The 24,682-nt window shown below is 33.5% G+C and overlaps 2 protein-coding genes across 2 annotated transcripts; one reads left to right on the top strand and one right to left on the bottom strand.

Moving 5' to 3' along the window:
* The first annotated feature begins 6,555 nt into the window (after positions 1–6,555).
* On the top strand, positions 6,556–6,966 carry LOC132062063 (uncharacterized). The gene has a single exon (XM_059454711.1). It carries the CDS (start codon positions 6,556–6,558, stop codon positions 6,964–6,966), a length of 411 nt encoding a protein of 136 aa, XP_059310694.1.
* Positions 6,967–22,081: 15,115 nt separating this feature from the next.
* On the bottom strand, positions 22,082–23,221 carry LOC132062631 (uncharacterized). The gene is made up of 3 exons (XM_059455163.1): positions 23,132–23,221; positions 22,899–23,028; positions 22,082–22,642 (listed from the first exon to the last, which is right to left on the bottom strand). The coding sequence occupies exons 1-3, from the start codon at positions 23,189–23,191 to the stop codon at positions 22,143–22,145; spliced, it is 690 nt and encodes a 229-aa protein (XP_059311146.1). The 5' UTR covers positions 23,192–23,221; the 3' UTR covers positions 22,082–22,142.
* Between the last annotated feature and the right edge of the window lie 1,461 nt (positions 23,222–24,682).

Here is a 24,682-nt window from a genome sequence, read left to right as displayed (position 1 = left end):
AAATACATATATTGCTTAGAGAATAATGTTAACCGTTCCTGTAGCTGTTGCCTCAGCCGAAAGAAGTTTTTCCAAATTAAAATTGATAAAATCTTATCTAAGATCAACAATGTCTCAAGAGAGATTGAATTGCTTAGCTATATTGTCAATTGAAAAGGAATTGTTAGAACAAATCGATTATAAAAAAGTAATTAATGAGTTCGCATCTAAAAAAGCTAGAAAAATAGATTTTATATATATATATATATATATATATATATATATATATATATATATATATATATATATATATATATATATATATATATATATGACGATATTTTCTTCAAAATAAAAATAAAAATATAGGTCCCTCTCGTGAAGTTTCGCTTTTAGGCCCCTATTCATTGAATGCCTACGGCCGGGGTGACAGAAATAGAGGAAGGGGTTCCTATTGAATCTCTATCGCCAGAAAATTTTACTCAATAATATAGTATAAAAACATTTTTTATCATATGGAGTAATTTTTGAATCTGATTGACGTTGGAGAATATTTTAGTACAGTGGCAAACAGGTTCAACACTTATATTTTGTTTGATCATAAGTCCAAACCCTCGGTATGACGGTATTTTTGAATCCTCTGAGCTTTGTATGAATTTTTGGCTCCGTTATTGCCATCGATACTATACATCTGCCTTGCCTTTTTATGTTTTTGCGTTCTTTTTACTTGTCCTGTTACCTGCTTGTAGAAATATATTAATCAATAGAAAAATAAAATATCACTAGTTCTGGACAACTAGAGCAAAGGCTAAAAACCGATTAGTTACATAGGAAACATGCAAAAGCAGCAAGACATACGCAAACAAATTATAGAAAGAATTTAAGAGGGGTAGCTATACTTATCGATGTGTGTCTGTATGTGTATATATCAAGGAGATTTAAATCTCCGAAAAATTTAAAAAATAAAAATTTGTACTGTACGACGTGATTGATCGAATATTATGTTATTCATGGAAGTTTCTTTGGGGTTGCTCTTTGACAAATGACAACGGAGGGGTGAATCTCACCACTCTTCAAATTCATTGGATAATGAAGACAACTGTATTTTCTATTCTATATAGACCATACTAACACTATTTTATGGTGTGATTGTATTCTTGCCCTTAATAGTAGATTATTACTTAATATCATATTAAATGGTACTTTAAGTTTGGAAAATAGTAGATTTGTCAACGCAGAATATTGTGGAATTGAACCTACTTTGCAGTCTTCACCAAACAAAATTGAACGAGAATCAATTTAAAATAAATTAGTCTTGAATCCAATTAAAACAATACGGAAAGAAGTACCTGAAGAGACGTTTTCAATTTTTATTTCTTTTCTTCTTTTTTTTTTTTTTAATTTCTTAATTAATCATTAAAGTTTGTCGACTTTTATAACAATTAAAAAGCTTTTCTTTCGTTGGAAAAGTAGTTTTTGGGGAAATCTAAAAATTTCTTTTGCAAGGACTCTTTTTCAAATTTGGAATCAAACACCACCTTGAGAAGATCACAAAAGCGCTTAGTAAAGTTTGGGTCCAACACTCCAAAAGATAATTTTAGAAGTTTAAATTAGGATTCAAATTCGAACTTATCCTTTGCAGTACTACTTAATAGGCATTTTGTGACGCAAAGTTAGATTAATCGAACCAGTCAATTCCGAATATCATATGATTGAAAAATGACAAGATCCAAGCATGTAGGGTTGTGCCTAAAATAACATAGACATTGAACAATTTGTCCGAGGAAAAATTGATAGAAAACTGAGTTAAAATGAGCATTGTTGCAGTTAAATGTAATATGGTTCACCTGGAACCAAACATAACAGCTAATAGTCTACACGTGAGAGTACCTCGAGAAATTCAATTTTTGAATTTGTGAAAAGTATTTTTTTGAATTATTTTCAATTTCTCAAAAATCTAGTTCGAATTGAGAGAAATTGAAGTCATAAGATGACATGTCGAAGTCACTTGGGTTCTAATCAAATTGGATTTTTCAGCAATAGAGTCAAGAATGCTAAAAAGGAGAACAGAAAAGGAATAAGAATACTGCACTTGAGATTCAAATACGTCCCATGAAATAAATTTTGACACATTTTTATTGTTACACTAAAAAAATTCCTTCTGTTAAGAGAACTAAATAATTTATCTATATGCAAAGATTTCTGTTTACCCTTACACAGTATAACTTTTTGAGAAAGGAGAATCAATTAACTAAAACCCTTCAAACCATGTAATTCCACACGGTGTTTTTTCCATATGAATTACTGTCTTACCAAAAACGTAGTATCATATTGCCAGTGTCCCTTTCGCCTCAAGTACAAATTTTAATAGACACTCAAATTCTAGAACATTTCTGCCCCATAAAGAAAAATCCGTATTATATTCCGACAAAGTTGTGGACTTGGATGTAATTATAATACATAGATCTTGCCTCCCTAAGAAAATAGCATAGGTTTTAGTCAAAATCAAGTGGATGTGCACCAGTTCCAAGTTGCTTGTCAGAAGGAAATTAATCCTTTATTAGTAGAGTATTCTTCTTAAAGTTATTTTGATCAAATCTGAATAAACGGGCCGGGTGTTTAAATTAATTAGGGTTACATCAAAAGCTAATTAAATCATATGACTATGTTTTTGTATTAAGCGTGCGTGACTTTGAAAACAGCACTAATTAATATAGTACTAGTATGTTTTATTATTTCGTATATCTAACATTTCATACTTGGATCTAGGGGTGTACAAAGAAACCGACAAACCGCACAGAGTCAAACCGAGAAAAAAACCCGACTAGTGGTTTGGTTTGACTTGGTTTGGTGTTGAGAAAAAAAAACCCGATCATAATTGGTTTGGTTTGGTTTTAACTTAAAAAAGTCAAACCGAACCAAACCAACCCGACATTACATGTATTCAATTTTTAAAATATTTTATACATAAAAATATTTATTTGTAATGGAATTTATAGATATTTCTTTTATTTTTTCGTAGTTTTTTAATCTATTATCATATTATTCAAGCTTGAACTTAGAATTTTGAATGTCAATAAGTTTTATATCCTATGGATATTTGTAACTCAAATAAAGTTCAAACCAAAATCACTCAACACTAACGCTAACAAAAGAAATTCAATTTACCACTAGGAATGACAATAATGTTGGATATCTATTCTTTAGTTTTGCATAATTAGTTTAGAGAGTGAAAATACATAACTTAAGTTTTTTTTCTTTTTCATGTAACTAATACTTATTAGCCGTGCTTATTTTAGCATGGCTTAGTATTTTTAGATTATGGTCATTTTCTTTATGGCTTGTTAATTAGCAATATTTATTTTAACCGATTTTATTAGTTTTTGTTGAATATTTTAATACAATGTTATCACTCTTCTCACATTTTGTGTTATTTTCTTAAGAAACACCTTAATTATATAGTTGTATCTTACTAGGACAGAAATATTTGAAGTAAAAGTTATATGTATTGTATCAAGACTATTCCGAAAAAAAAAAATACCCGAAAAATCCGAGAAAACCGAATAACCCAAGAAAACCCGAGGTTGAAAAACCCGAATTTTATTGGTTTGGTTTGGTGTATAAATTTAAAAACCCGACGCAATTGGTTTGGTTTGGTGTTTAAAAAATCCGAACCAACCCGGTCCATGTACACCCCTACTTGGATCTGTAGAGAAATATAGCAGAAGAAAAGTAAATCGGGGAGACCTTCTGCTAGCCCAAGATCGTTAATTAAGATCGGAAGATTCAACTAAAGAAGAGGAAGCTATGAAAAGGAAAAATTTATTTGAATTGTCTTGTATTGGTAGTATTAGCTTACAATTGGGGTTGTATGGGTTAACTTGGGTTGATTACAAATGCCTAATGTCACCCCTATTTATACTTGTCTAGGGATGCTTCTAGATATTATTCTAGATACATCCATAAGAAAAATCTAGTCATCTTTATCTCCTACCACTACTCTAATATCTTGATATTATTCTTGTTACAAAAGGATCTAGATAATTCTATCCTCAACTATAATATATCTAAGTGTCTAGAATTTCTAGACATTTCCTAATACAATATATATCAAAGATATTACCTTATAACTTTCTAGAAACTCTTCTAAATATCTATGATATTTATTCTTCCAAAAAATTAACTTTAATTTTTCACAGGATCACACTTTGCGTTACACATAAACACTGTAGTAATGTGATTTAAAAGTTAATGATTAGATAAGCCTGTAAGAGTGTCCACTGAAGACTATGGCGTAGCTATCAATGAAATTGGAATGAAGATCATGTATGAAATTATTAGACGTGTACCGGTCAAAAGATACATATATTCAACGAAATAGACAAATTAAATGTATAAATTAAACTGATTGGAATACTACCACTAATTGATGAGAATAGAGTTTAGTTTGGGAGAGTTCACGTGTGGCCAATCTGATAAACAATTAATCGATATCAATTAAACATAGTTTAACCCTGCCAAACTAAAACTATCATATTTTAGTTTAAAAGGAAAAGTTAAAGCATACGTAATAGAGAAAAAGTTTTGTATGTGTCATTTTATTAGGACAAGACATGGGGAGAAGTAATTGTGGATTCAGAGTTCTTTGTGCTGCATTACCTACCCGCTGAAAGTTCTGCCGAACCTAATTCAATTAAATTGTTTTATCTATATATAAATACTTAGGTAATTCGGCAAGGTGTTATCTATTCCATATATATCTTAGTTTATTGCCATGCCATAGAGAATCAAAATGAGAAGAAAGAGACTTTTCCATTTCCAGAAAACTAAAGTGATTTTTTCATAAGAAAAGGACTCCAAATTCTAGTGAAAGCATGTATGAGAAAAAGAGAAAATTAGGCTACAAACTGCCAGCAGTTGAGAAAGGAGTCTTAGATATGAAATATTTACTCGCATCCCTTTGCTATTTATAGTACTATATAGTATAATTTAATAATTGTAGTGTCCAGGTTAGCTTGCACACATTTCAATTAATTTTATGCAAGACTGCTACTTTCCATTAGCTAGCACAAATACCTAGTAACTCTATCTACAAATTAAGGCTTACGACATACGGTAAGTTAGATCACCTAAATGCTTTCTCTGTTAAATTTGAACCCACTGTCTGCTTCAATTCACTTCATTGACCACAAAGTCAGGATCAAGTCATAAATTAAGACGAGAATACAAGCTAATTATTTAATGATAAGAGTATATTTGATTACATATCTCGTGTAGTCATAAGTTTAGTATAAACACCGAATATATACAAATTAATATTATTGGAGTTCTGGTTTTCTTTCTCCCTTTCAATTTTCGGATCTTAGAAAAGAGTTTAGATGAATCATGTGACTTGACCTAACAAGAAAAATAAAGATAGTATAACTTTCTTCAGACCTTTTATCGTCCTAATAAAAACGTATCTAATGGATTAACCATATTTTATTAGGTGGTAGAAGCATACAAACAAATAAAATAGGGAACACAGCTAATTGGACCAGGTACGTACATCAAATCATTTTAAGTTACCACTATTAAGTGATAAATAGATGTAATAATATTAAATTAATAGAATATAGGTAATTGGACACTATTTGAGTTGATGTTGGAATCTTTTTAATTGAAGTAAAAGTTCATTATGATTAAATTTCTCGTACAAAAGACTCGTGTTGCACGTATTACTTTGTCGCATACGTTGATATGAATAAGTTCAATTTTTCCAATAAAATACTCCTCATCAACACACACTAACAAGAAAGTGACGTTCTCCACTTTGGTCAACAAATTTGAAATCTTGTTCAATAAATACCTTCCTCAGTTGTTCCTATGCAACTATTATTGTAACTTGACCTCATTATTTAGAAATGAAGGAAAACAATCTTGTAAACCCTTCCTATAAATAGTTTAAACAATCCAAAATAACACTAACAGCAGAATCGGGAAGAATGGATTGCTGGTCTGCTGAAAATGCTTTTCTCAAAACTCTAAAAATGGTAAGTAACACGCAATCTAATCTTTTCCTCTCCTTTGTACTCATTTTCTGATTTCTAGCTATTTTCTCTTCAGTAGTATACCAATAACATAGCTATATATTACATCTTAATCCCAAGCAAGTTAATTGGGTTAGCTATGTAAATCTATAATATTTATGTCGTCTGTGGCGGAGCTGTTTCACTAAAGAGATTCAAAATATAAAGAACACATGAAGATGTCAACGGGATTCAACTTCTAGCATATATACATAAGAAAAAATTTTGACATTTTATATATAGTGTATAAAATTTGACCTGCTTGTTCTAAAGCTCGTCTTTCTTCAGTAATATTCTCATCATTAATTTGATTTTTATTTGGAGATTTTAGGGTGAAAGAGGAAACACGCCCGATGTAACAGTTCATATCCGCCATGGTGCGAAATAATTCGGCAGCCCTCATGGTGATGGCATGCTCCGCCACCCCGGATCCGCGCTTACCAGGCTTAGTAGCGGCGGCTCAACAACCGGTGGCCGGGTGGTGTGTATATTACGTAAAGAGCAAGAAATGCATGCAATTAAAGAAACATTATTGGGAGACTATGCAAATTTTGTTGAGTTTGTGATAGGTGATGATGTTAAAACTTTATTGACAAGTAACTATGAAGGAGCTGATTTTGTACTTATTGATTGCAAATTGGAGGATTTTCAAGAAGTATTTGAAGCAGCACAACAAGGTGTTAGTGTTAAAGGTGCATTTATTGTAGGGTACAACGCCCTACATGAAGGACCTAGGTTAAATTTTGATCACAAGGGTTACTTTCTACCAATTGGAGAAGGGTTACTAGTTAGTAAAATTAGTGCTTCAGAAGGTAATAGGATTGTTAGTGGAAGGAGGAGCCATTGGATTGTCGAGGTTGATGAATGCACTGGGGAAGAACATGTTTATAGGGTCAGTACTTCTCCAAATACAAATTAAAGTACTAGAACTTTTAAGGTTTATGTGGATTTTGGCGATGTGGTGTCCGAGCCAAGTTTCGTTCTTCGACGTTCTCACAACATATTTGTTATCTCTCACCAGTACTAACATCGAATTATTATGTGTGTCCATCAAGACTTAAGCAGATGAGCATCGCAAGAATCATATATCTTCAACTATTTTTGCATCTGGTGGAATTTGTACCGTGCATCCACTTTATTGACGGTTACACCAAACTTCGGATGCATCAGTAAATCCAGTGACTACTAACAACTGTTGTAAATATACATCCAATTGCCAAATGCCAATTTGCCATAGTTTCTATCATTTATAATTATTAAGAGGAGGTTTGAAAATTGATATATATGTCTATTTGTTTACTAGCTTTGATGACTGCATCTATTAAAATCCTGATTTCTTCCACTTTTTCCGTTTTATTACATTAACAAAAGCACAAAAAGAAAGACAACTAAACGCAAAGGGCAAAAAGTGACGCAAAGGGCAAATGACCTTAGAAATAGATAAATTTATGATAATATATGACTGTCGTTTTCTCACTGGTGAGAGAGATAATTAAATTCCGCCCAGTAACTTTTATTTTTTCAGCCCAGTCAGTACTTAATTAGAGAAATTTAAAGTATAGCTTTAATCATTTTAGTTATAATCTTGTTTTAGTCCGAAATCTTATGTGTTGTATGATTTGAGGCAGATGCAGCATTACAACACAGGGTTCATTTGAACCCAACGTTTTCGACGCGAGACATAAATTTATAATGTGAAAATCTATTAAAATTGTATAACAAATAGTATATAGGAACTGATACTTTTAAAAGTTCTATGAATTCAACGCTAAAAACCTTAAAATGAGCCTATAAAATTAAATCCAAAATTCAACTAGACGTATGATACGGTAATATCTTTAGATTGTGTGTAAGCTTAAGAACACAGTCGTTGGCCGATGAAAAGAAAATAATCAACGCTTACGCTGAATTGCTATTTCCTTCATATATATAACGTCCCCATCAGTTGCTTGAAGGTATTTAAAGGGGGTTATAACGATTAAACTATTTCATCTATATCCTTAGTATTTTGATTTAGATGTTGAGATTCTTTCATGATAGCTAATTTCAATTGAGTCAATTATACATTTACACTCGCAATTTTCTCCAAGAGAAAAAACGAAATGAAAAGAAGAGAACAAAATCAAATAAATTAGAATCTTCTTTGGAACATACGTGAGGCCCACTCCGTAAAGCATTGTGAAAAGCCCAGCAATAGCAAACTAAAGAAACTTGGAAAACATCATTTTTTTATGAGTGCCCTTCAGTTTAAAGGCTTTTAACAATTTTCCTCATATTCAAATCTTAAATTTTTGTTTCGCATTAACACCCTATAGGTTCCGTGTTCGATCCCACGCGTTAAATAAAATTTTAAAAAATTCGCAAGGCAAGTTTAAATTTCACATACGGACCAAGATACTTTATTATGACTACTGTGTTGAGGTTGACCAGATACTTATGCCTTTGTAGATTTATAAAAGATACGGTCCGCATAACTTTGATAATTCTTTTTCCACAGTTATTGTCCGCATAAAAGTTTGCCCATTAAAAGTATGCCCCCAACGGCATAACTTCAGAAGGACAATTATCAGCATACGACCCAGATACTTATGCCAAGTCCGCCCATAAGGCATAAGAGACGGGTCGCTATAACTTTGATAATTCCTTCACAAAGTTACGCGGTCCGCATAAAAGTTTGCCCATTAAAAGTATGCCCCCGCATAACTTCGTGAAGGAATTATCAAAGTTGCCGACTCCGGCAGATACTTATGCCAAGTCCGTCCATAAGGTACGAGTATGCCGGTCCGCATAAATGTAATTGTTTAACAAGTTGTATCTGTCTATGGCGCATAGCGAAATTTAAACCCGCTTAATTTTTTTTTAAAATTTTGATTGGCACAAAAGGTTCGAACCTCTGGAACTCCGGGTGTTAGCATAAGCGTTTAAAATTTAAACATTTCAATATGAAAAAAAAATTTAAAAAATTTAAAGATTCACTCCTAAAAGAAGGGCGAATTGCCCCCATTGCAAGGCAGTATTTAAAGTATTTGCATAACAGTAGCAGCATTGGCTAGTTATCATTCCATGGCAACTAAATATTAACACATAAAACAACTTCCAACCAAAAATTCCTAAATTTCAGCTGGATCCTATTTTTCCGGTCAAAGTTTTATCTCCCACAACAGCCATTTCATTCTTTTTTGTCATTTTTTTTTCTCCTGTCTTTCTTTCTTATTTTCTTTTTATACATGCAAATTCTTCCTATTGTTCCTTTATTTGAATATTAACTTTTTATTTTAACATTTCTATAACTTTAATTGGTGGTAATTGCATATTTTCTATTTCAATAATATATGTAACAAAACATGTATTAGTGGTATATGTTAAGTATAACGCACATCTGCTAATTATATATATACATATATATATATATATACACACACACACACACCATGTATATCTTTATTACACTGTATGGTTATATATGCTATACCGTGCATATTTTATTATACCACATACGTATTTATATGTTATGTACCATGTCTATTGTTATGATTATTATACCATGTATATACATGGTATAGCATACTATACTATAACCAAACTGAAAACCAGGGTCATTAATGGTAAAAGAATTCCTTAAATAGTTGAGAAAATAATGATGAAAAAGAAAGGATTAGGATTATTAGTCGTATACTACTAACTTTTTAATTAGTGAAAAAGATGATGATGAAAGAGAAAATGATATGTATTAATCTGTTTAATCAGGATTTAAATGAATTCCTTAATTAGTGGCCCTTGTTTATCCATGAGTTATTTTAAGAGTTAAGATATGCTAAATTTGTCAAAAGATCTGTCATTTAGGAATAAACAAAAAGGACTATCATTTATGATAATACACTTAGAGAAGTGATTATCGCGTATTTTGTGAATAAGCACATAGTCTTTTAACGATTTCTTTACAAAATAATTGCAAAAGCTTAAAGTCAAAAACGCACTTGGCAGTTGGCTCGGTTTTAGGATTAAACTCTTTTGCTCTTGGACTTTAGGTTCAAGAATCATTAATGAAATCTTTTTGAGTGATTTGCACAAGGGCCAAGTGCACATATAACCTCTCGAAAGTTGTTTAAGGTAAAAGTTTGTTGTACAATAACTAAGAAGAGGAAGAAGAAGATGATGGAGCAAACAGAGGAAGGGTGACATTCATAAATCAAGAAATGATCCAAAAAAAAAAAAAAAGGAGCAGTCAGGATTTTTGTCTAAAGTTTGTCAGGACTAATTAGAAAATTAAACAACATTCTTAATATATATATGTAGCTAATTAGTGTAGGTACTTCAAGAGTCTATGAGTTTTTATCTAATTTTAGACCTATTTTAGTTTCTTGTACCATTAGTTAAATTTATATGTAGTACTAATATATTTTAGATGACGATCACATATCTGTCTCCTTGATACCATGCTCTTATTTCTAATTCAATTTCTCATTTATTATGACACATTTAGAGTGTCGACACATTTTGGACATTGAAATATGAAAGCGAAGTGTCAAACTTCATAAATTGTGCAGGAGTTTTGTACTTTTCTAAGCCTTCAGCTATCATCAGCTTATTCTATGCAAATATATATTACTCCATAAGATGTGGTTTGAGATAATAATAAAATACCCCCCAACGTCGATTAAAAAATGCCAACTACACACCTAACCTTTGGTCGACCTATTAACCCCCCCCCGAATTTTTTTTTTTCGCATTAAAATGCCCCTTTTTGCCGATGTGACAAGAGCGCGAATCCACTGCCGCGGCGCGTTATAGCCTTTAAAAGAGTATGTGACGTGTTTGGAGCGCCTAACCGGATCGCCACGTAGATGCCATGTAGATTAATTTGAACTCCTCCATTTTTACACCCAAACGGCTACTTCATCTTCTTTTTCACCCATTTAATACCCATCTCCATTTTTTTGTCAAAAAAAGCAATGCAGCTCCATAACTTCAACCACTCCAATCGTTATACCTCTAAAAATCAACACCTTAATCGCTCCAATCGTTGAAGAGGTTCGTTAGCTAGGGTTTATTTCTCATTTATTTCTCTTTAAATTTTTCGTTCATGTGAAATTTATTGTTTTAAATTTCTTGAGTGATTCTTGCTCATATTTAGTCATTTTTCATTTCTTAGGGTTTGTTATGGAAAAAATTGACCTTGGTCGATTGTGTATGGATGGATGATCCTACTTTTAGAACCGTGGTCCAATGTCAACACGGGAATTTGTTGCAAACGCAAACTTTTCGGTCTAAAAACAACCCCGGGAAGAAGATACCGGTCTTGTCCCTATTATGGTGTATGGTCTTGCTCCATTTTTTGATTTATTGAAAAATTAAATTTGTAAAATTATTCTCCGTTTTGCTATTTTTCGTGCTCAAAAATGCAAGTTTTTTCACTGGAGGGATGAGACGAAGTTGATCCAAGATCAAAATTTATCCTCCCAAAATTGGTTAACAAAATTAGAGATTTAGAGAAGGAATTGGTGCAATATCGGAGTTTGAAGATGGAATTGGATGAGATCACTACTAACGATAATAATTCGGTTAGTGTTGACACGGGGTTTGGTCGAGGTTGATGGACCAAAAAAGAAGACACAAGGAAGACTAAAGGGGGTAGGTTCCATAGGAATTTCATTTTTTGTTTTGTTGTTTGTGTTGTTGTTGTGTTCATAAGTTTTGTATTCGTAGTGGGCAATTCAAACAATGGAAAAATCAAATTGCCATAGATAGTGGTAAGGTGGTAGTGTCTCTATTTATGTTATGTTTTGTTTGCCTTTTGTTATGGCAAATTTTCTAACATATACATCTATTTTATCATGTGTATGAAAAGAAGTTTGATGTTAAGGTGTTTGAAGTATTTATCCGAAATTAAAATTAAAATCAAAATCACATCCACATAACATTAATCATTGTCTTAATCAAAATAGTAGCATACATGGACATGTTAAACATAGACAATTGAATAATAGAGATCTACTAATCAATATTTATGATCTCTATCTTTTTTAAATACATGAAATCCCCCATGCCATCTCCACACTCACATTTACACACCCAAATCTCTAGTGTGTCTCCCTCTTTCAAACCTTTTCAATCTATAAATGCCTTCCACCCTTGGCATAAACGAGCTTTTTTCCCACTCCCGAACGTCATCTTGGAACGGTGTCATCTTGATACTTTAACACGGCATGCGTTGTTGTCGTTGGAAAATGTCATGATGTTCATGTAAGTATCTTCAATGAACAAAAAAAGAAAGTTTACATCGGGTTTTCACGTAAATCAAATAATAATAACAAATATAAAAAAAACTTACAAAATCATCGGTTTGCACGTAAGAACGGGTTAACTTTTTCACAAAGAAAGCTAGCATCTTCTTTTGGTATGATGTAGATGTTATATGTTGTTGTGTTTGTCGTGTCTCTCCTTTGTGCACTAGTTGTTGTGTTTGTTGCTTTTCGGCGTCGTACGTTGATGTTGTTGTTTAGTTTAGCGTGGTGACCGTGTGATATGCGTGTGTGTGTGTATGTTGTGTTATATAGATGGTTTCAACATTTTTTTGCACGGATTGCCCTTCGTTTGGGGTGGTCTTTAAATTTTGCCACTCAAATTTGTGGTCTTTAAATTTTGCCCTTCATATTTGTGGTCTTTAAATTTTGCCCTTTGCTTGGAAAGATGAGCGAATACATGAAATTCTCGGGTTCGAACCCCCGCTCAAGCATAAAATAAAAATAATTTCGCAAGGCAGACTAGGGAGTGTATGGGATCCAGCATACAATCTTTAAGAAAGTTAAAGTTATGCCGGATCCGGCATAACTAAAAGTCCGCCCTCAACAGCCCCCTCGGCCGCGACTTTTAGTTAAACATAACTAAAAGTCCGCCGGAGGTATATAAAATTTAAACTTTGCCTTATAAGGCAAACTTTTTTTTGGTGAAAGTCTATTTTATTTCATCCAAAAACTTGACTAAAGACAAAGTCAAGCCGACCTTCAACCGTACATGGTAAAATTCCTACTCACTAACTTGTATAAGTCAAACCAGAGCAACTATTACATTAAAAAAACAAAATGCAGCTTTAATCAACTACACTTAGCTAGGGATAAGCAATTCATAAAGAAAGCTCTCTCTCGCCATTTGAAATTGTTCCCGCCTTAGATGTGAATATGTTGTGCAATCTCTCTCGCAGTCTATCGTTAAGAACCGAGTATTTTGAAATCCGAGTAGGTTCCTTTCTCTCCAAACCAATGCCACTAGCATACCAAAAATGCAGACAAGTAATGGAGCGGCTTTGATTTGTGTCTAGCAATGTGTGAGATCCATGGATTTCATCTTGTACCCCTATTCTTCTAGCCAGTATTCAGCCCATACCAACAATCTGTACCACAATCCTTTTGTGATGGAGCATTCAAAATAAAGATGGGAAAATATTTCTCGGGTCCGCCACGTAAGATACGGGGAAAATATTTCAAGTCTATCAACTGCTAATATACCTTGTATTGCCGGCCAAAAGTGTGAATTTGTATCCGGGATGGACATTTGGTTGTAGCATAATACTTTTCCATGTAACTTTGGTATATATGCTTGAAAAAATACATATATATGCTTCAAGGCAAAGTTTGCCCATAAGGCATAAGTATGCCCCCATCGGCATAAGTTTGGTAAATCCTTAACAAGTTTATGCCGATGGGGGCATACTTTTAATCGGCAAACTTTTTATGCCGGATCCGCATAAACTTATGAAGGAATTATCAAAGTTATGCTTTAACCGGCATACTTATGTCAAGTCCGCCCATAAGGCATAAGTATGCCGGTCCAAGATAACTTTGCTAATTCCTTCACAAATGTATTTACTGGGGCATAGCGAAATTTAAACTTTGCCTTGCGAATTTTTTTTTTAAAATTTTGACCGCGGGGTTCGAACTCGAAACCTATGGGATTTAATCGTCTTTGTTGACCATATTAAATTCATGCCCTTTCTTTAATTTGTACACGTTAAATATGTCAAGTGAAATGGAATTGGAACACGTTAAAATGCCTATCTGTAGTGTTGTTTTGATTAAACGAACAAGACAAAATACTAAAATGTTGTTTTGATTAAACGAACAAGACAAAATACTAATATGTTGTTTTGATTAAACGAACAAGACAAAATACTAAAATGTCAATCCATAAATGTGTACATCAAGAACCGGCAGGGACATTTTCATCATAATTATATTTTCCATGGTCGTTGATCGTGAACAGTGCTTTCTTGGCTTGGGTTTGCCGATTTACCTTACCTTTTGTCATTTTCTCCCGTATCTCTTGTAGTTTTCTGGTTGTGATTGCTTCATTGCCTCTCCATTTCAGCTTACTATTTGCACTTGGCTTGTAGCCAATGTCACCAAGCATTAAAACACTCAGCCATATTGTTATCTACAGAATCTACTTTTACATTAGTGTTGAAGTAGACCTTACACCAATAATTTATGTTGTAATACATCGTTTGTCCATCATTTTCGTTGGACCAAGCAACTTCATCTCGCTCAATATTTCTCCTTAGTTGAGACTCAAAGGTGCTTTTGGCAATTCTCCAAAACCGCCGTCTTCTTTGTAGCCCTCTCCAAATTTTTTTCTTTGCTAAAGTTAGCTAAGATGTGCCTAGCACACTTTTCGTGTTCAACGACAAGTAAAAGATCTTGAATAGCAACAAATAGTCCCCGAAATAGTAATAGCTTAGTATAGATGAAAACACATGACTTTTCATGAAAAAAAATTGCAACAAATCTCTAGTGTACATACCTTCGCATATCCGTTATCAATGTTAAATGTGTCCCATCTCCAAGTGCCAAATCTTCCTTCAAAATTCGATAAACCAAGTCCAAGTGCTCTTGTTTTCATACTCCACCACAGCCTACGCCGAGGCAACATTTGGTTATTACCATCTTTACACACAGCCTACCAACAAATCGTCTTCTCTACAAACCCCTTTCGAAAAACAACCATCTAAACCAATACATTTTCTACGGCCGAAAATGCTTTCTTCAAAGCATCAAAACAGATGTATATAAAGCTCAAAAAAACAGGCCTACTATCAAGATTTGGTTCAAAGAAGTTTAACTACACAAGTGGAACCAGGATTAGTCCTTAACAATTCATCCCCGTAGTCAAGGATTTTCCAAACTCCCCGAACGTGATCTCCCATGATTTCTTTCAAAGATTTTTGCTCTTGCTCTTCTAATCGTGGTCTTACCAAATACGAAGATTAAACTTTGTCCTAATTAGCTCGTAACCGAACAACTTTAATGTTTGGCCGCCGCTTATTCTCTTTCTATAAGTCTCGACAATAAACTTGGCATTACACAAGTAGTTTCTCGCTATTGGAGGCAAGTATGCTTTGGAACGTAAGTTTTAATTTGGAAATCATCCGTGGTTTTATCAAGCCTAGCATACAATAACCATGGACAACCATCCTTGCACCTCACCCTAACCCTTGTAGGCTCATTCACCCACTTTTCTACTTTAACCCTTTTCCTAACAGCATATTTTGTTACTGCTCTCCTAAACTCATCAACATCTTTAAAGACCATACCCAACTGCCATACAACTTTCTTGGCAGTGGGGTCATGAATGATTTTGTTCTTATCATTCTTCCTTCTTGTAAACCTTTGTCTTCGCGTATTTACCCCAACAGATTCAATGTCCTTTTCATCATCCCAACCCTCATCCTCATCTATTTCAAAGCTATCATCAATGTAACTATCAATGTAAGGTTCATCACCTCCTAACCTACCCTCAAGACTAACCTTACCTATTCTAGTTTCATCAAATCCTAGATCCACACGCGGCTCTGATTCGCCGGAACCTCTTCATCACAAGTTTTGCCCTCTCACTTCTTTTTCTCCTCGAAATTCAATCCTCCTTTCAAGCCCTCAACTCTCTTACCTCATCAAATTTCATCACTTGCATATTCATCCTCACCTTCCCCTTCTATGTCATCTCTGATTGTTCACTATCATCACTGAGAAATCGAACCTCATCTAAGGAATCAGCATCCAACTGGACCTACATCTTTAAGATCTTCATGAACAAAGCAGTGTAGAAGAGGAAGGTCCCGCTCGTATTTTCGAGAAGAGTATCCCAAGACAAGGAAAAGAGGAATGGGGTGTTGTTTCTTCGGAGCAACGGCAGTAGGATAGGTAGGAGGTGTTTTTTCCGGGAACAAAAATTTGAAGTAAAGAAGAATGGGGTGGTGTGTTTCAAAAGCAGTGTATAGGAGGTAGGAGGAGGTGTTTTTTCACAAGTTTGAGTAGAAAAGGACAAAGGTGCATTAGGACAATTTAAGGGCTCCTCAACAACCCTTTCATTACTACATCTTTCATCGGCCCTATGTCATCGCCCCTTTATTAAAAGGGAACAAGATTCCTCCCTATCCTCATGACTAACATATTCTAATAAAGGTGGGTCAACAATCGCTTCATCAACCATGTGCTTGACAAAAACCTCCACAGTTGTCACCATCATTCAAACCCACAATCATATTTAAAATAACCTCATCACTATCAACATCTACCAAAATGCCACAATGAGGTTTAATAATCGAATGTGCAAGTAGTTGTGTATCCTAATTCTTTAATAAAGTCTCTCAACTCAAAAAAAGACAACATATCAACATCGACATTGAATATATCAAGAACTTCCCCACCTTCATATATTGGCTCCCCATTATTTAAGTATAACACACCTCCATGGTACCATCTTAAGGTTACATACACAAAATCACCATGTACTACCTAAATACAAAATAAAAAAACAAAGAATACCAAGTAATTCAACTTAATGTCAAACGGAATCAAAAAATGATAATAATATGCACAAAAGAATCGAAAAACCCTAGACTACATCGTTTTTTGAAAAAAAAAATCAAACAATATGCACAATATGATAATAAATGTCTTCCGACATGCTTAGGGAACTATGAAAATTTGTTTTTTATAGTCCGTATTTCAAACAATATGCACAAAATCCTAGTATCATTTTTTGAAAGAAAAAAAATGTAAGGAAACTAACCTTTCCTAGATGAACAACAATGAACAAGAACGAGAACAAAGAACGAAAATATGTACGTGAGAAAATGAAAACAAAGATCGGGTTGAAAATGGTGTTTATCGTGAAATTGGGATGGTCGCTAGGTTTTTGTGAATAAGAGAATTGGGGCTGATTTAATTTAGGGCTACGGGTCCGGCTTCCGGTCAAAAAATGGAATCGAAATTAAATATGTGACACGCGGCTGTGCGCGTGTGGACAAGCGCCATTTCATAATTGGGGGGTTGGCATACCGGGATCTCACATCGCCAGAAAAAGGCATTTTAATACTAAAAAAAAATATCAGGGGGGTAATAGGTCCAACGCAAAGGTTAGGTGTGTAGTTGGCATTTTGGTCAAACGTTGGGGGGTATTTTGACTATTATCTCGATGTGGTTTTATATATATAATCTGTGGAATTCATCAAATCTTATCCACATATACATTAGAAGATATGGCTCCAATATCTTTTTGTTCTTTCTTTTTAATATTAAGAATCGTACTTCTTTTTTATGTGTGGTCCGAAGACTTAGAACTCTGGCGTTGCCTATAATATGTAATCGTATTTAACTACGGTTCTACACTAGATTTGACTTAAATTTTATATTTGTATATAAAAGTTCACTAAATATGTCTAAATAATTTATCCAAACACACTAAGCTGCCTTTTCTAAAATTCAAAATCCATAAACACAAAATTTTAACTTTGATTTGGTATATACAAATTAGACCAAGGTTTTGAATTTGGATAATGTATTACTCCAATTAATAGACAAGAGAAAGGGACCTCGCATAACAATCACTATAAACACAAGAGTGGCATTTTATTGATTGTTCGAGCATATTATTTTATTATATAATAGCCAAATTTTGTTTCATCCATCATATAGATAACCTAGGATATCTCCTTTTGTTTGGCAAATATGCTCATGTATTTATCCAGAGTAACCTTTTATTAGGAAAAATCTCCAATGAAAAAATTACAAGTAAAGAGAGCCAAATCTTACTTTACCAATCCTAGTGAAAGATTTGTGTTTTCTGTATAAAAAGCAGCAACAAAAACAACAACAACAACAAAATAGACCAAGGTTGCCGTCAAGCTTATAAACACACAAGCTTCATAGTGATGGTTTACACGATCAATTATTCCAAATTAACTAATTATTAAGAACTAACTGAGGAAATATCTAAAAATAAAAATTTTGAAACATATATCCATGAAAAATAGAGGTAAGCTATGACCTTTGGCTGTACTTTTTCAATTGTCAAAGTTGTACGACAAATATAGAAAAAAAGAGCGCAAAGAGGACCAAAAAAAAGGGAAGTAAAATGCGGTTAGTCAAATTGATATAAGCATGGAAGTGATGTAGAGTCAACTCTCCATCCATGATAATTAGGGAACAAACTTGTATCATTTTACTTCTTTTATTTGGAACATGTTCCAAAATTATGGATTTCCTTACAAGTTTTAACTTAAATAAAAGTATGACAACATATTAGTTATTACTGGTTCCTGGGGCTGGGCACAAAATACCGAAAACCGAATTACCGAACCGAACCGGCTATTTTGGTATTTCGGTATTCCGTAATTCGGTCTTCGGTTCGGTATTCGGTACTGAAATATAAAATGTAGTATTTCGGTTTCGGTATTCGGTATTTACAATTATACCGTTCGGTAATTCGGTAAATACCGAATACCGAAATTATTACCAATACGTGTACAGCCTAAATTAGTAAAGGGCTAAAGGCCCATTTAAAAACATTTCAAGTCCAGTACCAGTAGTCCAGCCCAAACATTTCAAGTCCAGTACCTAAAGGAGTAAACGTCCCAATGCTAACAAAGAGAAAAATGAAGGCAAAAGGCATCAGATTCTGTAGACTTTTGTGATTGAATTTCATGAAGCTTAGCACGGAGAGCATGAATATGGGGTGTGTATCTCAATATGTATTCAATTTGCATTTAGATAGCATACTCATAAGATGTTACAGCTTTTAAATAAACACATCTATAATTTTGTTCTTCAAATCTTTAAGGCGAAAATGTGTTTAATCCACATGGCTCATGAATATAAGTTTAATTTATCAACTTTACCTCATCTTAGGTATTGTGTAAAGGATAAGAACATGGTTCTGTTTTAGATGTAAAAGCTTGAGGTGCCATATCTCAAACTTTTAACTGGAAGAGATTTCAATCAAGTTCTAATCATCCTTGTCCTTATACCCCTTCAAAAGTGTACAGTTCTCTAACTGTTGGTAACATCTTTGTTAGTTTGGTCCTAAATAGATCAAAGCTTTGAGAACTGAAAAATAGATATGCATCATTCAAAAAAATGAATGGTAGTTACTCTTTCTGTTCTCCTATAAATTTGATGTCCAATCTTCACTTTAGCCTTATTTAAGCGGATCTTATTTGGTTGCCAATGCGCTTTGCTGCAAAAAAATGGAATTACCGAATACCGTACCGAACCGAAATTTGATTTACCGATTCCCGAATTACCGAACCGAAGTTTGAAAGTTCGGTATTTGGTATATACTTTCAATTACCGAATACCGAATTACCGAACCCGAACTTTAAAAATACCGAACCGAATACCGAACACCCAGCCCTACTGGTTCCTACCTGATAAGGCTGGCAAGCTGTAGCTTAACTTATCAAATCTAGAATGATGGATTGAGAACATATTCATATAAATTAAGAGTGCTACATCACCTTTTATTTTCATAATCAGAATATGACATCCTCCTTATATTTTGTACTGCATCACTTCTTCATGTTTAATTTAAATAAGAAGGTACAGGAGCTGTCCTGTTATTTTTTTTTAATGAGCTGTACGTCCTATTTAATTAGGGCCATATATGCTGGTTGGTATATTAAATTAGACTATGTGTTAATTAATTTACGGGCAAAGAGTCAAATTTGTCACTGAAATATACGAAGTGATACATATTTACCCTCAATTACTAGTTGGGTCAAATGTGCATGTGTTGCTTTTCTACCGCTCTTAAGTAATGACTAATTTCCGCCATCTATAATCATTTTACTGTTTGTTTTGAATGTATCAGCAAAAGGCCGTGCTGATTGATTTGTTAAGGAGGTTGTGACTCTTGGTCATTTACACAACTAATTATATTTTTTTAATTATTTTATTAGTTACATAATTCTCGTCTTTTCTCTTTATGTTTAGATACTTCTTTCTATAAACTAGAAACAAATAATTAAATCATGATTAGAATATTTTGTTTCCATCAATCAATTAAGCCTGATCAAGAGTGAGGGCAATCAAGCTAGTACATAGTCAACCTAGTCGGGTAGAGGTTAATCCAAAATTTGGCTAGAATGGGTTAATTTAATTAATCTTGAAAAGCCAAGTTGGTACTTTTTATTCCTAAGGCGTTTAAGGCAACATTTGTCCCTTGTGCTATATCACTTTCAATTTGATTGAAATCCTTTCATCCTTATCAATTATTCAGTTGAAGAAACCATTGAGTTTGTCCCTTTTTCTATCTCCGTCCACGATATCTTTTTGTCATATCTATACGCACAGACCATAGTTTTCTAGTTTAATTTGGTATTTTACCCTTTTTCTCCTTTATAAACGTGAACTCAATCAACAATGAGATTACAAAACATTAAAAAATGGCCTTTTCTCGTAGTATGAGAATTGATATTTTTTCTAAAAGAAAAAAAACCGTACGTCTACTATATTTAGTTGGAAAACATCAGATAAGAGTATAAAAAGAACATGTATTTTAATTAGCTCTATATTTAGTTGGAAAACTGTAAAGTTAATGGGCTGACGTTACAAAACTGTGCTATTAATGGTATCAATTTGTGGGTGAAATCTTTGTAAATTCAATCACGAGCAGGAATGAAGTATATGTGAAATATGAGTATATAGCAAAATGGAGGTGTCTCCTTTTTGCTTAAATTGCCTCAAGTACATGATGACAGACGAATTGACAACAGAGGACCGAAGTATATATGAGCATGTCGCAAAAGGAGGTGTCTTTTTTCTTCTTCTTTTAAGGTCACATACACAAGTACGTGAGTACATGACAACACACGAATTGGCTTGCAACTCCTCTCTAGTACCAAATCTGTCAAGTTTGTCCAGTGCCCTTCTAATATTAATACACCTGTCACTTTAGAGATCTAAGGGTCTAGATTAATTTAATTAAAAGAACCCCTAATTCCTAAACCATGATAAAAACAGAGCTGGCTCTTCGGATGATTACACCTTCCAAAAATATTGCCGTATCTTCAATTCGGAATTGGAAAAAAGATTATGTTACCATGAATAGAATTCATTTGATTTGATAAAAAAGAATTCATTTTTTATGATTACAGCTTCATAAAAAAGATTTTGTTACCTTGGATAGAATTCTCCAGAGAAAATTTTCTCATCAACTGATTTTCTTTGCCGTTGCGATCTTTTGCTGTAGTTATACCTAGTATATGATTTGATATTCAGTGTTTGTTGATTGTTGCATTGTTTTCCTCTCAAATGAATTCTATCCATGGTAACAGAATCTTTTTTCCAATTCCGAATTGAAGATACGGCAATATTTTCGGAAGCTGTAATCATCCGAAGAGCTAGCTCTGTTTTAACCATGGTTTAGGGGTCCTTTTAATTAAATTAATCTAGACCCTTTGATCTCTAAAGTGACAGGTCTATTAATATTCGAAGGGCACTGGACAAACTTGACAAATTTGGTACTGGAGAGGAGTTGCATCCCACGAATTGTTTCCTAGATAAATTACACGCATCACAAAAAAGTTAATTACGACTCTATCACGAGAAATTAATGCAAATACTATTTACGTCCTCCTGTGTATACAAAGAAAGAGAAGAAATTATATTCGAATTTGCATCTTCTTCATCATGATACAGAGCTAAAATTTCCGCTAAGGGAATTTAAAATAAATAAAAAAGTAACACATGAAGAAGTCAAGAGTGCCAATTGGACGCGCAGTGTATATATACTCATTAAACAAAAATTGACATTCGTATTAATTCATCGTTGGAACACATGTTGTTCACCTGAGTCTTGATCAACATGGCTAATCCAACGCTTGGGAATTTTTCTGGACTTCAGATTTCCATCATAATTACTACTTGCTATATAAGCAATCTCTAATCCATTTCCAAATGGAAGTGTTATTGCTCTCAAAACTCTTACTTTGGCATCCAGCACCCCTTTCCAGCTGAACCTACTGCTTCCACTTATATTATTCCTTTTGCTTTCACTTTTACATGCCAAAGTTGCTCCATGTTGACTCAATTTAACACTACTTAAAGCTCTGGCAAAGTCTTTTTTCCCACCATCAACAATCAGAAAATCAACCCTATTCAGCTTTTTTCTCATTACCTCCTCCACCTCTCCCACCACGACTTCCGGCAAGGATACGTCAGCCAATAACTTGTGCATGGCGCTGACGTATTCTACTCTTGATGCTTCATCCGGTACGATGCATATGTGCCTCCCATGTGTGTGTTTCGCCGCTATGGCCAGGCCTGTCGTACAAGACATACAGTACTTAAGTACATAATTAGTAATAAAAAGATGCATGATCTGTTTAACAGTAATTTTAAGCTTTTAGATGAGGTGATTATACAATTTAATTACTCTAACATGGTACCAGAGCATGCAAAGGCCCTCGATTTAATTCTCGGTGTCACCCGTTAATAAAACAAAAAATTAAATGAGATTAAGTGTGTTCTATTTAACAGTTATAACTTTAAAAGATAAAGTGATCACACAATTTAATACCTGTGCTTGTGGGGATATTTGCATTGCCACTTTCGTGTTTCTTCCGTACTTCAACTATTAATTTTGCGTTATATCCTGCAGCTATGGCTGATAAAAATTCAGCAGCGGTTGTTTTACTTGATATTCCACACTGCATGCATATGAGTCCAATTAATCAATTGAAGGAAAAAAGAATAGAAGGCACGTATATAGATATATAGACAAATTAATAGAAGTAAACTGTTTTTGCTTACTGTTTGTATGGTGTCAAGATAAGCTTTAGAAGCTGTTTCTGGAGACCAAGCTAATGTCATCTCTACTACTTCTTCTTCGTCTTCTTCTTTTAAGGATGTTTTCCTTTCAGTACATGAAAGAAATTAAATGGTGGATTAATTATCTTGTACAAGAGGTGTTTGGTTGCTATTATATATAAAGTAGATATAAAGTTTGTTTCTTGCAAACAGTTGGTATTTTTTATCCACAACACCAAACCTGCCTTAGTAGCTAAGCTAGTCAATGAGCTTTTTCTAATTTTTAAAACTGTCTTTTTCTACCGATAGATAATTTAAACTTAGTACTCCTATTAATTTTAGTTATGAGCAACAGATCCATCTCCTAGATATCATTCTTTGTTTTTTTAAACTCTATTTTATCATTTGGTACGACATTATATTATTTGGGTGTTGATATTGAGATATAACACACAAGCAACAACCTTTATAAACTACGGTGTACTTTTCTGAAGCATCTTATTAGCTAATTAGTTCGTATGCATGAACCTAATGTAAGAGATGTACTTTATGCTAGCTAATTGACAAAATACCCACATTTACGTGGATATATGGTTGGTTAAAATTTTTTTTTTTTTTTTTTTTAATTGTTAAGAATTTGAATTATAGTATAAAGTAAATACGCATGGAAGTGATGCATCGTTGAGTCAACTTCTCCAGTTGTAATTAGTTGGAGCGTGATAACTAAATAAAAGTGAACGTTCCTTTTTTAGATTAAATTTTCCCAACTAGTTGCTTACAAAACTACATTTAGCCCCTCAATTCTTCTCCTACTCTATAAATCTAAATAGTCAAATCAGATAATTATGTTAAATTTTTATATAAGGTCTACCAATTAATTTATCTAATCAAAATCCACTAGGGCCGTAGAGAGTTAAGCGTAGACCTTACCATATATTAAGATCTAAAAATAAATAAATATATAAAAATTAGGAAGACGTGATAACTTATCATGGCCGCCTAGATTATAAATGATGCTCATCAATTATTTGTGTTTTATTCCCGACAATTATATGCACAAACTATATAAGTTGCTCAATCCATTAATAATCAAAACTTTAGTGGTAACTTCATGAATTAAGCTTGTTACATCATTCGTTCGTCTCAAAACTTCTATCTGTTAGGGGTTGTTTGGTTGGAAACAAGTTATCTTAGGATAACTTATTTCGGGATTAGTTATTTCACCTTCCCACAGGGATAAAATAACATTGCTATCCCGGGATTAGTTATACCGCGATTTTATCCCAACCAAACATGGGATAAACTCATCTCAAATATAACTCCAAGATTATATATCCTTATCCATCATACCAAACTAGCCCTTAAATTATAGCTAGCGTGGAGGAATACTAATGATAATAAGAGCTGAAGTACCATCCACAATGTAAAAAATACTTACGCTGTTAGATAGTGATAGTATAAAAAAGTCTTTATAATATCATTTATCAAGGAATATAACATAAATCTTATTTATAATTATTAAAATCTAGTGCGAATATTATTAATAATTATCGA

This window comes from Lycium ferocissimum, chromosome 7, assembly GCF_029784015.1.
Source record: "Lycium ferocissimum isolate CSIRO_LF1 chromosome 7, AGI_CSIRO_Lferr_CH_V1, whole genome shotgun sequence".
Lineage (NCBI taxonomy): Eukaryota > Viridiplantae > Streptophyta > Magnoliopsida > Solanales > Solanaceae > Lycium > Lycium ferocissimum.
This window is presented reverse-complemented; position numbering and strand designations above follow the sequence as displayed.